The sequence below is a fragment of the Schistocerca serialis genome, chromosome 9, assembly GCF_023864345.2.
Source record: "Schistocerca serialis cubense isolate TAMUIC-IGC-003099 chromosome 9, iqSchSeri2.2, whole genome shotgun sequence".
NCBI lineage: Eukaryota > Metazoa > Arthropoda > Insecta > Orthoptera > Acrididae > Schistocerca > Schistocerca serialis.
Genome location: NC_064646.1, coordinates 54,442,425 through 54,458,267, shown reverse-complemented (window position 1 = coordinate 54,458,267; position 15,843 = coordinate 54,442,425). Strand labels below are relative to the sequence as shown.

The following is a 15,843-nucleotide window of genomic DNA, read 5'->3' as shown; positions in this document are numbered from 1 at the left end:
TGACCTGAAATTAATATATAAATGTTAGAGTTTGTCTTTTGGTGCTCATCTAAAATAAAAACTTATAATTAACGTTCACAGTATGACAACGAAGCGCGCAGACTAAACGGCTGCGTAACGCAGCTCAGCAGTAATATGGGCAGGCAAGCAAGTTTCCCGCAGCCTGCCCGGGTTGGGTTCTGCTTGGCTTGGCTGGGAGTGAAGCAGCCTGCTCGTTCTGTTGACAACGCGCGGCGGCCTGCCCGCCTGGCCACCGGGCAAGCATGGGCGGGTTAAAAGAGGAACATGTACACCTCTGGTCACCACGGCGAGCCACACGCGCCATATGCTCGAGTCGCACCGCTTCTGAGCGTTCGGCACCACGCCGGAGTGGGCACGCTCAACGCTGACGTTCGACAGACGGCTTCAGTGTGTGGAAGGACTGGACTCACCCGGATGCCGGCGTCGCGGTTGGCCTGCGCGACGCCTATGTCTGCGTCCCGCTTGACGGCGGCCGTCTGCGCCTTGCCCAGCGACGCCAGGTACTGCACCTCGTCGTACACGTCCTTGATGGTGAACGACAGGATCTCGATGCCCATGCGGCCCACGTCAGGCGCGGCCACCTCCCTCACCAGCGACGCGAACTGGTCGCGGTCTTTGTACACCTCCTCGACGGTAAGAGTTCCTGCAACATCACGCCACTGTCTCACTCACTGTTTCCAACTCTTCTTACACTCGGGCTGTCTGCAGCAGACCGTAGTTGGCCTGCAGCTAAAGCACAGAAGACGGTATACAATAAACTTTTCGTAGAGTTTGTAGTGATCTTGTGTTCAGCGCAATTTTGGGGAGCTATTTAGTGGCACTGGATGGCTTGAGAAGCTGCAAATTTTATGTTGTTAAATTAGCTTTTTGATACAATAAAATCAAATGTCACATACCGTCCATCCGAGATGTTCCGAGGCTCATTTTATTTCTGGCTTATAAACAATGTCACCCAAGTAATTGCGATGGCAGCTCGAACTGAAAACTGTAAACAACAGACGTGCATTCGACCAGTCAGTTGTCAGCAGGCAGTGGTAAAAACTGGACGTGCAGCCCGTGTGTTTCGACGTTCTTGTTTCACAAATCACAATGGAGCAACATCTCTAAACCGACTGCTCAGTACCTTCTCCAGTACAATTCGAAGAAGAGAAAAGCGTGTGCACAGTTTGTCTCGGACACCTCGACTCCAGAACGAAAACAATGACACGTGGACGCCTGCCAAGACTTGACTGAAATTCTTTTCTGTAAATAAAATCGTCACTGATGACGCGACTTGGTGTTATCAATACGAACCTATCACAAAACGACAAAGTGCAGAAATTCACACGTACAGCGAAAGCATTGGCAACACAACCGACGCTCCAACCGACGTGGCGCGCGAGTTGAACAACACGTCACAGCAGAACTTGTCGGACAGTTTCACGTGGCAGTATAACGCTCTGTGCCTTGTACTCAAGTGGGCGGGGGGGACTGCAGAACACGTGAAGCATTAAAAAATTATTCTCTATTTTTATTAACCCACTCTCTAGACTTATTGGACAGTGCATCAGCCAGAGGATCATTCTCCTGTTGTAGCTGTTGATGACGCGGTCTTCAGTGCGAGTCCTGCACACTAGTCTACCCTTAGCAAGCCTCTTCATCTCTGCATAGCTACAGCAACAACAATCACTCTCAACCTGCCTACTGCACTCGAGAACCCAAACGGGCAGCGGATCGCGTTAACGCGCGGCTTCCACGATTCGGGGTGCCGGCCTTCGCCCGATCGAGTCCGCCTCGCGGATTAGCGACGAGGGCTGATCAGTCGGACAGCCTGGCTATGGTTTTCACGTTAATACGGGGCTGGTACCAACGCCCCGCCTCAGATAAGCGCTGCGAAAACATTTAGAAAACGTTCTCATACTTGAACTTGAGATTTACTCTAGACGCACATAGATAGGGGTACAGAAATTCAATCCTGGCAGGGGGGGGGGGGGGAGGGGGGGGAGAGGGGGTGAATGGAGGAGACAGACAGGGCAGCCGGCCACCAACTGTCACTAACATTGCCAAAACACACGTAACAATACAGACAACGTTGAAACGGGAACAGACGAGGAGGAGGAGGAAGGAAGAAGAAGAAGAAGAAGAAGAATAAGAAGAAACCCATACTCAAGCCTTGCTCTCCCTCTATAATTTTACTTCTCTCCCCCCCTCACCCCTCCGCAACACTCCCATCCATAACCAAATTGACGTCTCCTTGGCGCCTCAGAATATGTCCTATCAACAAATTCCTTCTTTTACTGAAGTTCTGCGGCAACAGTCTTTTTTTCCCAATTCGATTCAGTATCTCTTAATTAGTTATTCAATCCACCCATCTAACCTTCAAACATTCTCCTGTTCTTTCTTGTCTGAACTGTTTATTACCCAAATGTCACTTCTGTACAAAGTTACACTCCATATAAATACCTTCACAAATGACTTGATAACACATTTTTATATTCGATGTTAACAATTTTTCTTTTTGAGAAGCGCATTTTTGCTATTGCTAGTATGCATTTTAAATACTCCCTACTTCGCACATCGTCAGTTACGTTGCTGTCAGAACAGTAATACTCATCTACTACTTTTAGTGTCTCATTTACTAATCTAATTCCCTCAGCATCGCTTGATTTAATTCGTCTACATTCGATAACCTTTGTTTTTTCTTTTGTTGATGTCGATTTTATAATCTCTCTCGATCCATTCCGTTCAATTGTTTTTCCAACTCCCTTTACATCACTGACAGAACTACTAAATTATAAGCACACCTCAAAGTTTTTATTTCTTCTCCTCAACTTTAATTCCCTGTTCAAATTTTTTGTTGTTAACATTTACTACTTGCTCAATATACAGACCGAACAACTCCGGGTAGAGCCTAAAATCCTCTCACCCTTCTCAATTACGGCTACCCTATAATGTCTTTCGTCTCTAATATCTGCAGTTTGCGTTCTGTACAAGTTGTCGACAAGTTTTCCCTCACCCTGTTTAACCCTTGCTACCTTCAGAATTTCAAATAGAGTATTCCAGTCAACACTGTGAAAACCTTCTATCATACACTAATATTTGCAACAACATAACTGTACTGTTAATAACGATAGGGACGCTTCCAAGGGTGTTAATTTTTTCTTTGAGATAAACAGATTACACCCACACAGTGCTTTACCTGGATGTTTCGCTTCACTGTGTTCTCATTTCCAGACTAATGCACTGGTGCGGACGCTGGTGCTACGGGGACTGTAGTGGGGATCCCTGGAGAGGAGACTGTAACGAAACACCCTGCTTTACGAACACTCCCAGGATCGCCACATGCAGTGAAGAGCTCGTGGACGACAGCGCAAGGCCGGAAAACAAAGAACGAGTCGAGATGTAACCAATGAATATGAGCTCAGGTGACAGGTTGGCTACCTTTTGACGAGGAACAGACTACTCCTCTACCCATAATTTACACATCAATTTTATTTCGAAGTATCTACAGATGCAACCCCGAATTAAAGCATCTAAGTAGTCACAGAAACGAAAGAATCCTTGAAATAATTCTAGACTGCCAGGGAAAACAATTACAAGTCAAAAAATGGCATTCTTCAGGAGACAACTTTTATTGATTTTCGTGAAACTAACAAGTGGAAGAACTTTTTCCACGTTGTTAATAACAACGATTTGGACTAACATAATTACCTGGAAGAAATTTATATCCAAAGCATAGTATTTAAGGTTTTACGGGACATTCTATTTCTTCCGTCCTAAGAATTAGACTTGCACTATTGTGACTGCTGAAGACAATAACATGTACATAATTTTAAGTGATGAAAAAAAAAAGAATAAAAGAAATAATAATTTCATCAGAACTAAGTCTGTACAGAGTCTATAACTAAATGATTGACGTGTTAGCAACACCAATTCATTCCCCATGGATTTGTTCAATGTCAGGAAACTTGTTCTCGTCTTCATTTGTTTTGAGATCTTTGTAAAAATTACGGAGTGTAGGTGGAGCAAGTGGGAGGAGATCCAAAGGACCTTTCTATTTTTCTTTTGAAGTTGGTAGTGTGCCACGACAACGTGCTCCAGTGTGCAGTCGAGCACCTGTCTTCCCGCTACGAATGAAGCATTTTGATTGAAACAACTCATCCTCATTGAGACTCTTTTTCAAAAACACTGTACCATACTTTTTCATAAAACAAAACCTTTTGACATCCTGCCACGTTAATAGATTTCCCTCGGTATCTTTCTTTCGAAATTTTAAGGTGTCTTTCAGAACACCACAAAATCCAAGAAGTCGGTATGTGACAGTTCTCCAATTCCAAATTTCCTTTCCTTGCCAACTGAGCGTACCAGTAGATACCAGTCATGTGGATGACCCACTGGTAACTGCAGCTTCTTCTTTTGTTTTTGGATCGGGTCATGGTCAACATTATTTTCTAAGTGATTGTCACCATTAACCACGAAATTACGATCAACTGTATTCAGATTTGGATTTTCGTTTGTGGCAGACAAGAACATTGCAACCACGTGAGAATAACTGCCATCCGCAGGTGCCAGAGTATACTGTCATTTGTTTCATTTCTGAAGGAACTGACCACAGTTCCTTGAAAATTCAAGTTGCACCCTCTGCGGAATGCCACTTGTAGCATGTTACGTTACCTGTACAGGTATCATGTATGGTCAAATTGTATGTCCACAGTGGCCGTTTATAAAAAGGGGTCGGCAAATACTGCTGTAAGTCGAAAGTGTAACACAGCATCGAACTGTCTGAGATGGAATGTTTCTTGTCTTCGTCCTTTTGGAGGTATGCATTGTCTGCCTCAGTGTGATGAGCAGCTAACTCGGCGTCAACTTCCTGCATAGAACTGTCGTTGACCGATGCAAGGTTCCTTCTAAGATGCAGAAAATCACATTTGTGACACGTATCCACTTTAGGCTCTTTAAATGAGAGATTCGTCTTACGGAACTCTCTCTCGTATATTCCTCTGGAAACTGGCCTATCCTTTCCATCACAGTAGAGCTTGTACACAGTTGGTAAATCCAGATATGAAGATAGATAAACACTATCACTTTCTTTGTGTATGTATTACGATTTATAATGATGAAATGTGATCTCTTATTTCTTTTAGTTTCTCAGGAAGGTGTTTGTTACCGCGTGGTATTTTTCCCCTGTTGTTCCAGAGACATTAGCCTTTCGATTGGTAAGTGCATGTGTAACGAACATCTGGGACTCTTCAAGGATATTCATGAAACATCCTCTGCAAACGCGAAATCGTTCTCCATTTTCTCGGAAATGAAACAAATGAGTCACCATGTGTCATTCTGCTTTTTCGGGTTCCTGGGTCATTTACGTGATGTTGCAGGTACTTTCCAATCAATGAGCCTGATCACATCACTTACCCTTTTGTCTCGATCTCCAATATTCATTAAATTCCTCGAATTCTCCAAATATTCAATCAATATTTGTGTTCCAGCAGTGTTCTGTTCAACAATCATTTTGTCTAGTTTATCTTTACATTTCAAACGGCACATTTTTAGAGGTTTTGGGGCTCTAGCTTTAATTTCTTTCCCTTTGGCCGTCATTCTGTGAATGTGTGTGTGTCAGTGGAGGCTCCTCTCGCTAATTTCAGAATATAACTATTTGTGCTAGTTTCTAAATCTAAGGTACACGATGTATGAAAGGTGGTCGCGAAGAAATGTCTGCCTTTCAGAGCTGAGACATGGCCCTTTTGTAAACAATACAAACTGCGTTACGTCTGGCACCACGGTACAGCGCTCGACAATCGTTTGACAGAACTGAACCCCCTGCCTCCATTGCTTTCACACGTTGTTTATTATAGGAGAATGAGTGCTGCTCCCTCACTCTGTATTCGTCGATATGTGCAAAAAATGGTTCAAATGGCTCTGAGCACTACGGGACTTAACATCTATGGTCATCAGTCCCCTAGAACTTAGAACTACTTAAACCTAACTAACCTAAGGACATCACACACATCCATGCCCGAGGCAGGATTCGAACCTGCGACCGTAGCAGTCGCGCGGTTCCAGACTGTAGCGACTAGAACCGCTTGGCCACTCAGGCCGGCCGATATGTGCATTTCGCGGGGGTGTCCACGGGTGCTTACTGATGAATCATCTTCCACATGACCCAAAACCATCTCGTGAATTACCACTGAGCGAACGATTCTTTGCCGTGAGCTTTGGTGAGCTTTCTGTGGCTTAAGCGAACCTTCTTCTCATAAGGAAAATCCGTAACGATATATTTCTTGCATTTAAGATGACGCCTGTTGCAAAACTTTTCTCTGTCCATTTGTTTAGCTTTCTGGGCGCTACATCGTGCTACACGCTGCTTTAAGCGCTTGTCTGCAAGTTTCTGTAATGAGCAGTGCTCCATCTTCGACAATCAGTTGCGAGATGTAAACAGTGAGTAACTCCAATTGTAGACACATGACAAGGAAGTGCCATTGACTTCGAGGCAGACGGAAGTTGTTTGTTATGAAACATGAGCAGTTTACAAACATGTGACTCACACACACCGCTCATTCAACATCACGTATCGCCTGAAATATTCTTTTACGAGTATGGATCCTTACGAGAGACAATCAGTTTAGGTTCCTCTACTGCATGTATAACGACGACTCTTGGTTTAAAATTAACTGAAATTTTCATAAAGGGCATGAAAAGAAATGGCAAAGGAAAATTTGGGATTGGAAATAAATTTCCAGGAAGATATTACAAAGCGTACACGAGAATTTCATATATGAAATTATATACTTTTATTACTTTTCAATTGATTATTTACACGTACTAGGGTGATATTCATCATAGAAAGAAGGGAAACAGAAGTTTTCTCGGGATCTTGCACACGTTAAAACGCAGCAATTTTGCAATTACATGATTGTTTTACGCATATATGACGATGGACTATGGAATGTATCACACTTTTATGCAGTCATCTTGAGATGTGATTTCTTTTTGTCTGTCTATGAGATAAGAACTGTTTTGAAACTTTTTGAACTTATTCTTTACCTCACTATAGAAAGAGACAGGGTTGCGCTAGCGGAGTGCGTTTACGGAGAATCACTTTAATACGGTAAGACGGCAAACTTTCTCCATCTTGAAAAATCTCGTTATTTAATTGTGGATTTGTTTGTGTATGTCTTCACTACCGAGTCTGTTAACAAATTCGATATCCTGCACGTACGGCTTCAATACATAGGCCAAAAAATTTTTGCCAAGGCTTTATTGCAAGTTTCCCAGATTTTGAGGAAGCAGTGACGACGTCCCACACTTGGCCGCGCACTCATCTACCGCTCTTTTAACCCCCTGTCCGAAAGAGCCAGTACTCTCTTGTAGGCATAAGCACACTGTTGGCAATAATTTTCCACAAAGGGTTATGGCATATTGCGCTGTATACGAGATTACTTTATCATATTTCAGTTTAACTGCAGCGTAAATACGTACAAATTGGAATTAAAAAAAGTTTATACACAAGAACTCGACTCCACGACCATCGGGATTACCGTATTATACTCTTTACGCTGCGCCAGCCGTAGTCTGGAAGCTACGCTAACGTTAATGGCTCAAGCCTCACTCAGTCGGCGACAGGAGTACTATTCTTTCTAAGCGCTTGGCCATCTGGAGCTCCGTCTTCTGTTCCTGTCATTTCTGGGCAAGTCTTGCATCTACATACACCAAAAAAAGTTTTGCATCACTCCGGTTCCAAGAACCCCTGAAGATAAACGTTGACTGTGGATACTGTATCACGGACACAGTCCCTTTGGCTGTTCAGAGATGTCACTAAACCCGTCCACAGATGTAAACAACCGTGCATGAGCAGCGCCTATTACACGGAGGGGGCCCGAAAGCAGATCGGTTTCAGTCATTCCAACAGGAAGGAGGTACATGGCTAGTGTTGTCTGTATTTCAACCATGCCTAGACGGTCAATACTGCGGTTCGATCGCGTCCGCATTGTAGCTTTGTGCCAGAAAGGGCTCTCCACAAGGGAAGTGCGCAGGTGTCTCGGAGTGAACCAAAGCGATGTTGTTCGGACATGGAGGAGATACAGAGAGACAAGAACTGTTCACATTGGTTCAAATGGCTCTGAGCACTATGGGACTTAACATCTGACGTCATCAATCCCCAAGACTTATAACTACTTAGACCTAACTAACCGAATGACATCACACACAGCCATGCCCGAGGCAGGATTCGAACCTGTGACCGTAGCAGCAGCGCGGTTCCGGACTGAAGCGCCTAGAACCAAACGATCACAGCGGCCGACACAGGAACTGTCGATGACGTGTCTCGCTCTGGCCGCCCAAGGGCTACTACTGCAGTGGATGACCGCTACCTACGGATTATGTCTCGAAGGAACCCTGACAGCAACGTCACCATGTTGAATAATGATTTTCGTGCAGCCACAGGGCGTCGTGTTACGACTCAAACTGTGCGCAATAGGCTGCATCAAGCGCGCGACTTCACTCCCGACGTCCATGGCGGTCCATCTTTGCAACCACGACACCGTGCAGCGCGCTACAGATGGGCCCAAAACAACAAGCCGGATGGACCGCTCAGGACTGGCATCACGTTCTCTTCTTCATTCGATGAGTGTCGCATATGCCTTCAACGAGACAACCGTCGGAGACGTGTTTGGAGGCAACCCGGTCAGGCATTCAGCAAGTACAGCAAGGTGGAGGAGGGTTCCTGATGTTTTGGGGTGGCATTATGTGGGGCTGACGTACGGCACTGGTGGTCATCGAAGGAGCCGTAACGGCTGTACGATGCGTGAATGCCATCCTCCATATTGGCGAGGCATTCGTCTTCATGGACAACAATTCGCGCCACCATCGTGCACACCTTGTGAATGACTTCGTTCAGGATAATGACATCGCTCGACTAGAGTGGCCAGCATGTTCTCCAGACATGAATCCTATCGAACATGCCTGGGATGTATTGAAAAGGGCTGTTTATGGGCGACGTGACCCACCAATCACTCTGAGGGATCTACGCCGAATCGCCGTTGAGGAGAGAGATAATCTGGACCAACAGTGCCTTGATGAGCTTGTGGATAGTATGCCACGACGAGTACAGGCATGTATCAATGCAAGAGGACGTGCTACTGGGTATTAGAGGTACCGGAGTGTACAGCAATCTGGACTACCACAACTGAAGGTCTCGCAGTATGGGGGTACAAAATGCAATGTGTGGTTTTTATGAGCAATAAAAAGGTCAGAAATGATGTTTATGTTGATCTCTATTCCAATTTTGTGTACAGGTTCCGGCACTCTCGGAACCGAGGTGATGCAAAACTTTTTTTGATGTGTGTGTATATAAATCAAAATGTAAATGTCTGTTTGTTCACAATCACATATCTCTTCAAATTCTTCGCTGATTGCTTTGAAATTTTATCACAGCGTTGCGTTTGTGTGTGTGTGTGTGTATGTGTGTGTGTGTGTGTGTGTGTGTGTGTGTGTGTGTGTGTGTGTGTGTGTAGTGATGCCAAAATACATGGACTTCTGTGATGAAAGTAAAAGGGTCAAGTCCGTGGTTATTAGTATTAAATAGTGTCTTGCGCTCTGGGTCCGTAGACCCTACTGAGGTGGTGGTCCCTGATTTATTTATTTCGATTTTCTATTTCTTTTCTTGTGTCTTTATTCGGCTTCAAGTCGACGTCGTTATGAAAGAGCTTCAGCAATGGCTCGAGGTACTTCGACCCTGTGCCACTGTGCAGGTGCCTCAGAGCTGACATAGTCAAGGTGCCTGGATATCGAAACGTGAAGCTTCGCCCTTGTTGAGGAGATTCATAATGGATATCGGAATCTGCTCCCAGAGGGGCCGGAACGTCGAGTTCACGGCAGAGGTCCTGGATCCAGGCCCAACGAGGTGCATGGAGTACGGCCCGAAAGCACCGATTCTGGAGTGCCTGGAGGAGGCGTAAAGATGAGGTGGACACAGTGCCCCCATGTGAGCAGCCACAAAGTAGCGCCGGAGGGTTGTTGCAGAATAAAGACGGAGCTCGGTCCTGGTTTGTAGTTCCATGCTGGCCAGTATAGGGTAGATCTGGTGGAGAAGAGGTAGCCGCTTGGTTCGTTTCTCCTGTACATCTGCGTTAAAAAGGAGCTTCTTGTCTACATCTACATCTACATTTATACTCCGCAAGCCACCCAACGGTGTGTGGCGGAGGGCACTTTACGTGCCACTGTCATTACCTCCCTTTCCTGTTCCAGTCGCGTATTGTTCGCGGGAAGAACGAATGCCGGAAAGCCTCCGTGCGCGCTCGAATCTCTCTAATTTTACATTCGTGATCTCCTCGGGAGGTATAAGTAGGGGGAAGCAATATATTCGATAGCTCATCCAGAAACACACCCTCTCGAAACCTGGACAGCAAGCTACACCGCGATGCAGAGCGCCTCTCTTGCAGAGTCTGCCACTTGAGTTTGCTAAACATCTCCGTAACACTATCACACTTACCAAATAACCACGTGACGAAACGCGCCGCTCTTCTTTGGATCTTCTCTATCTCCTCCGTCAACCCGACCTGGTACGGATCCCACACTGATGAGCAATACTCAAGTATAGGTCGAACGAGTGTTTAGTAAGCCACCTCCTTTGTTGATGGACCACATTTTCTAAGGACTCTCCCAATGAATCTCAACCTGGTACCCGCCTTACAAACAATTAATTTTATATGATCATTCCACTTCAAATCGTTCCGCACGCATACTCCCAGATATTTTACAGAAGTAACTGCTACCAGTGTTTGTTCCGCTATCATATAATCATACAATAAAGGATCCTTCTTTCTATGTATTCGCAATACATTACATTCGTCTATGTTAAGGGTCAGTTGCCACTCCCTGCACCAAGTGCCTATCCGCTGCAAATCTTCCTGCATTTCGCTACAATTTTTTAATGCTGCAACTTCTCTGTATACTACAGCATCATCCGCGAAAAGCCGCATGAAACTTCCGACACTATCTACTAGGTCTGTCCAGGATAATACGATATTTAACTCTGCACCCCCCCCCCCCCTCCTACCCCGTGAACCATGGACCTTGCCGTTGCTAGGGAGGCTTGCGTGCCTTAGCGCTACAGGTAGCCGTACCGTTGGTGCAACCTCAACGGAGGGGTACCTGTTGAGAGGCCAGACAAACGTGTGGTTTCTGAAAAGGGGCAGCACCCTTTTCAGTAGTTGCAGGGGCAAGAGTCTGGATGATTGACTGATCTGGCCTTGTAACACTAACCAAAACGGCCTAGCTGTGCTGGTACAGCGAATGGCTGAAAGCAAGGGGAAACTGCAGCCGTAATTTTTCCCGAGGGCATGTAGCTTTACTGTATGGTTAAATGATGATGGTGTCCTCTTGGGTAAAATATTCCGGAGGTAAAATAGTCCCCCATTCGGATATCCGGGCGGGATATGAATCCTCAGGAGGACGAAGTTATCAGAAGGAAGAACATCGGCGTTCTACGGGTGGGAGCGTGGGATGTCAGATCCCTTAATCGGGCAGGTAGTTAAAAATTTAAAAAGGAAAATGGGTAGGTTAAAGTCAGATACAGTGGGAATTAGCGAAGTTCGGTGCAGGGGGAACAAGACTTTTGGTCAGGTGAACACAGGGTTATAAATACAAAACAAAATTGGAGTAATGCAGGAGTAGGTTTAATAATGAATAGAAAAATAGGAGCGCGGGTAAGGTACTACGAAGAGCATAGTCAAAGCATTATTGTAGCCAAGATAGACACGAAGCCCACACCTACCACAGAAGTACTAGTTTATATGCCAACTAGCTCCGCAGATGACAAAGAGATTGAAGAAATGTATGATGAGATTAAAAGAAATCATTCAGGTAGTGAGGGGAGACGAAAATTTAATAGTAATTTGGCACTGAAATCCTACAGTAGGAAAAGGAAGAGAAGGAAAAGTAGTAGGTGAATATGGAATGGGGGTAAGGAATGAAAGAGGAAGCCGCCCGGTAGAATTTTGCACAGAGCACACCTGTGTCATAGCTAACACTTGGTTTAAGAATCATGAAAGAAGGTTGTGTACGTGGACGAGGCCTGGAGACACTGGAATGTTTCAGACAGATTATATAATGGTAAGACAGAGATTTAGTAAGCAGGTTTTAAATTGTAAGATATTTCCAAGGGCAGATGTGGACTCTGACCACAATTTATTGGTTATGAACTGTAGACTAAAACTGAAGAAACTGCAAAAAGGTAGGAGTTTAAGGAGATGGGACCTGGATAAACTGAGAGAACCAGAGGTTGTAGAGAGTTTCAGAGATAGCATTAGTGAACGATTGACAAGAATGGGGGAAAGAAATACAGTAGAAGAAGGATGGGTAGCTTTGAGAGATGAAATGGTGAAGGCAGCACAGGATAAGGCAGGTAAAAAGACGAGGGCTAGTAGAAATCCTTGTGTAACAGGCAGTGAATGAAGCAGCCGAAAAGGAATACAAACGTCTCAAAAATGAGATCGACAGGAAGTGCAAAATGGCTAAGTAGGGATGGCTAGAGGACAAACGTAAGGATGCAGTGGCGCATACTACTAGGAATAAGATACATGCCGCCTACAGGAAAATTAAAGAGACCTTTGGAGAAAAGAGAACCACTTGCAAGAATATCAAGACCTCAGATGGAAACCCAGTTCTAAGCAAAGAAGGGAAAGCAGAAAGGTGGAAGGAGTATATAGAGGATCTATACAGGGGCGATGTTCTTGAGGACAATATTATGGAAATGGAAGAGGATGTAGATGAAGATGAAATGGGAGATATGATATTGCGTGAAGAGTTTGACAGAACACTGACAGACCTGAGTCGAAACAAGGCCCCGGGAGTAGACAACTTCCCCTTAGAACTACTGACAGCCTTGGGAGAGCCAGTCCTGACAAAACTCTACGATCTGGTGAGAAAGATGTATGAGACAGGCGAAATACCCTCAGACTTCAAGAAGAATATAATAATTCCAATCCCAAAGAAAGTAGGTGTTGACAGGAGTGAAAATAAACAGACTATCAGTTTAATAAGCCACGGCTGCAAAATAATAACACAAATTGTTTACAGACGAATGTAAAAGCCGGTAGAAGCCGATCTTGGGGAAAACCAGTTTTGATTTCGTAGAAATGTTGGAACACGTGAGGGAATACGAACCATACGACTAATCTTAGAAGATAGATTAAGGAAAGGCAAACCAACGTTTCTAGCATTTGTAGACTTAGAGAACACTTTTGACAGTGTTGACTGGAATATTCTGTTTCAAATTCTGAAGGTGGCAGGGGTCAATTACAGGGAATGAAAGGCTGTTTACAGTTTGTACACAAACCAGATGGCAGTTATAAGAGATGAAAGGCACGGAAGGGAAGCAGTGGCTGGGAAGGGAGTGAGACAGAGTTGTAGCCTATCCCCGATGTTATTCTATCTGCATATTGAGCAAGCAGTAAACAAAACGAAAGAAAAATTTGGAGTAGGAATTAAAATCCATGAAGAAGAAATTAAAACTTTGAGGTTTGCTGATGACATTGTAGTTCTGTCAGAGACTGGAAAGGAACTGGAAGAGCAGTTGAACGGAATGGACAGGGTCTTGAAAGGAGGATATAAGATGAACATCAACAAAAGTAAAACAAGGATAATGGAATGTAGTCGAATTAAGTCGGGTGATGATGAAGGAATTAGATTACGAAATGAGACACTTAAAGTAGTAAATGATTTTTGCTATTTGGGGAGCAAAATAACTGATGATAGTCGACGTAGAGAGGATATAAAATGTAGACTGGCAATGGCAAGGAAAGCGTTTCTGAAGAAGAAAAATTTGTTAACATCGAGTATAGATTTAAGTGTCAGGAAGTGTTTCCTCAAAGTATTTGTATGGAGTGTAGACATGTATGGAAGTGAAACATGGATGATAAATAGTTAAGACAAGAGTAGAATAGAGGCTTTCGAAATGTGGTGTTACAGAAGAATTCTGAAGATTAGATGGATAGATCACGTAACTAATGAAGAGGTACTGAATAGAACTGAGGAGAAAAGGAATTTGTGGCACAACGTGACTACAAGAAGGGATCTGTTGGTAGGACACGTTCTAAGGCATCAAGGGATAACTAAGTATTGGAGGGCAGCACGGAGGGTAAAAATCGTAGAGGGGGACCAAGGGATGAATACACTAAGCAGATTCAGAAGCATGTAGGTTGCAGAGGTACTTCGAGATGAAGAAGCTTGCACAGGATAAGGGTTGCGTGGAGAGCTGCATCAAACCAGTCTTTGGATTGAAGACCGCAACAACAGCAGCCGCTGAGGGAGGCAAGCAGATACTGTTTGTTTCTGCAAGAATGTGACTGCTCAAAAATTAAAGTACGCTTGGGTGGAAATGAATTGTAAGTGGAAAGCACAGGCTGTAGTACAGAAAGTGTGTTAAGACTCGACAGACTAACTTGGGGGACGTGTTGAGGGCGAAAAAACAGTAGGAGCAGGAAGAGGTTGAAACGGATGTTACAAATAATTGAGGACGTCGGATGTAAATTCTCCTCTGACAATGGGACCGCGCATACCCGCCATCACCGACTTATGGTGTACCAGCTGTCCCAGGCCACGCGTCGCTGTGGTTCAGTCTGGTTAAATGGAAAAGAAGGAAAAGAGTTGGATACATGTCCTAACCAACCTTCCTGGCCTACCTCTGTCCCACTGCTCCTCCCCCTTTCTTCGCCCATCTCCTCTTCCTCCCCCTCTCTCTGTTCATCCTCTCCATCTCCTCCTACCCCCTCTCCCCCCTGTTTGTTCATCACCTCCTCCCCCCTTTAACTGTCCATCTTCTCCTCCGCTCCTCCTTTCCGCTTTCTGCTGCATTTACTCCCACCTCTCTATACCCTCTGCGCCCATCTCGCTGTTCTTGAGCCTTATTTATTGTTATTCCAAATTCATGTTCTGTAGCAACATTCAAATCAAGAGCCGATAACCCACGAACACAAATTTTCGCTTTGCTGATAATGTTTCCCTGTTTTTATACACTATGTGATCAAAAGTAGCCCGACACCTGGCTGAAAAAGACCTACAAGTTCGTGGCGCCCTCCATCGGTAATGCTGGAATTCAATATGGTGTTGGCCCACCCTTAGCCTCGATGACAGCTCTTTCAATCAGGTATTGGACGGTTTCTTGGCAGCAGTCCGTTCTTCACTTAGTGTTGTACTGAGGATAGGTATCGATATCGGTCCGTGAGGCCTGGCATTAAGTCGGCGTTCCAAAACATCCCAAAGGTGTACTAAAAGATTCAGGTCAGAACTCTGCGCAGGTCAGTCCATTACAGGGATGTTATTGTCGTAACCACTCCGCCACAAGCCGTGCTTATGAACAGATGCTCGATCGTGTTGAAAGGTGCAATCGCCATTCCCGAATTGTTCTTCAATAGTGGAAAGCAAGAAGGTGCTTAAAACATCAGTGTCGGCCTGTGCTGTGAGAGTTCCATGCAAAACAACAACGGGTGCAAGGCCCCTTCATGAAAAACGCGACCACACCGTAACACCACCGCCTCCGAATTTTACTGTTGGCACTACACAGGCTGGCAGATGACGTTCACCGGGCATTCGCCATACCCACACCCTGCCATCGGATCGCCACATTGTGTACCGTGATTCGTCACTCCACACAACGTTTTTACACTATTCAATCGTCCAATGTTTACGCTCCTTGCACCAAGCGAGGCGTCGTTTGGCATTTACCGGCGCGATGAGTGGCCTATGAGCAGCCGCTCGAGCATGAAATCCAAGTTTTCTCACCTCCGCCTAACTGTCATAGTACTTACAATGGATCGTGATGCAGTTTGGAATTCGTGTGTGATG

The 15,843-nt window shown here is 44.9% G+C and overlaps 1 protein-coding gene across 1 annotated transcript in view; it reads right to left on the bottom strand.

Annotated features, from left to right (window-relative positions):
* LOC126419895 (flotillin-2) overlaps positions 1-15,843 on the bottom strand; it is a 418,685-nt gene that overhangs the window by 49,267 nt on the left and 353,575 nt on the right. Inside the window, exon 4 of the mRNA XM_050087158.1 lies at positions 432-664. Coding sequence (XP_049943115.1) covers positions 432-664 — 233 coding nt within the window. The remainder of the gene's footprint in view (positions 1-431; positions 665-15,843) is intronic.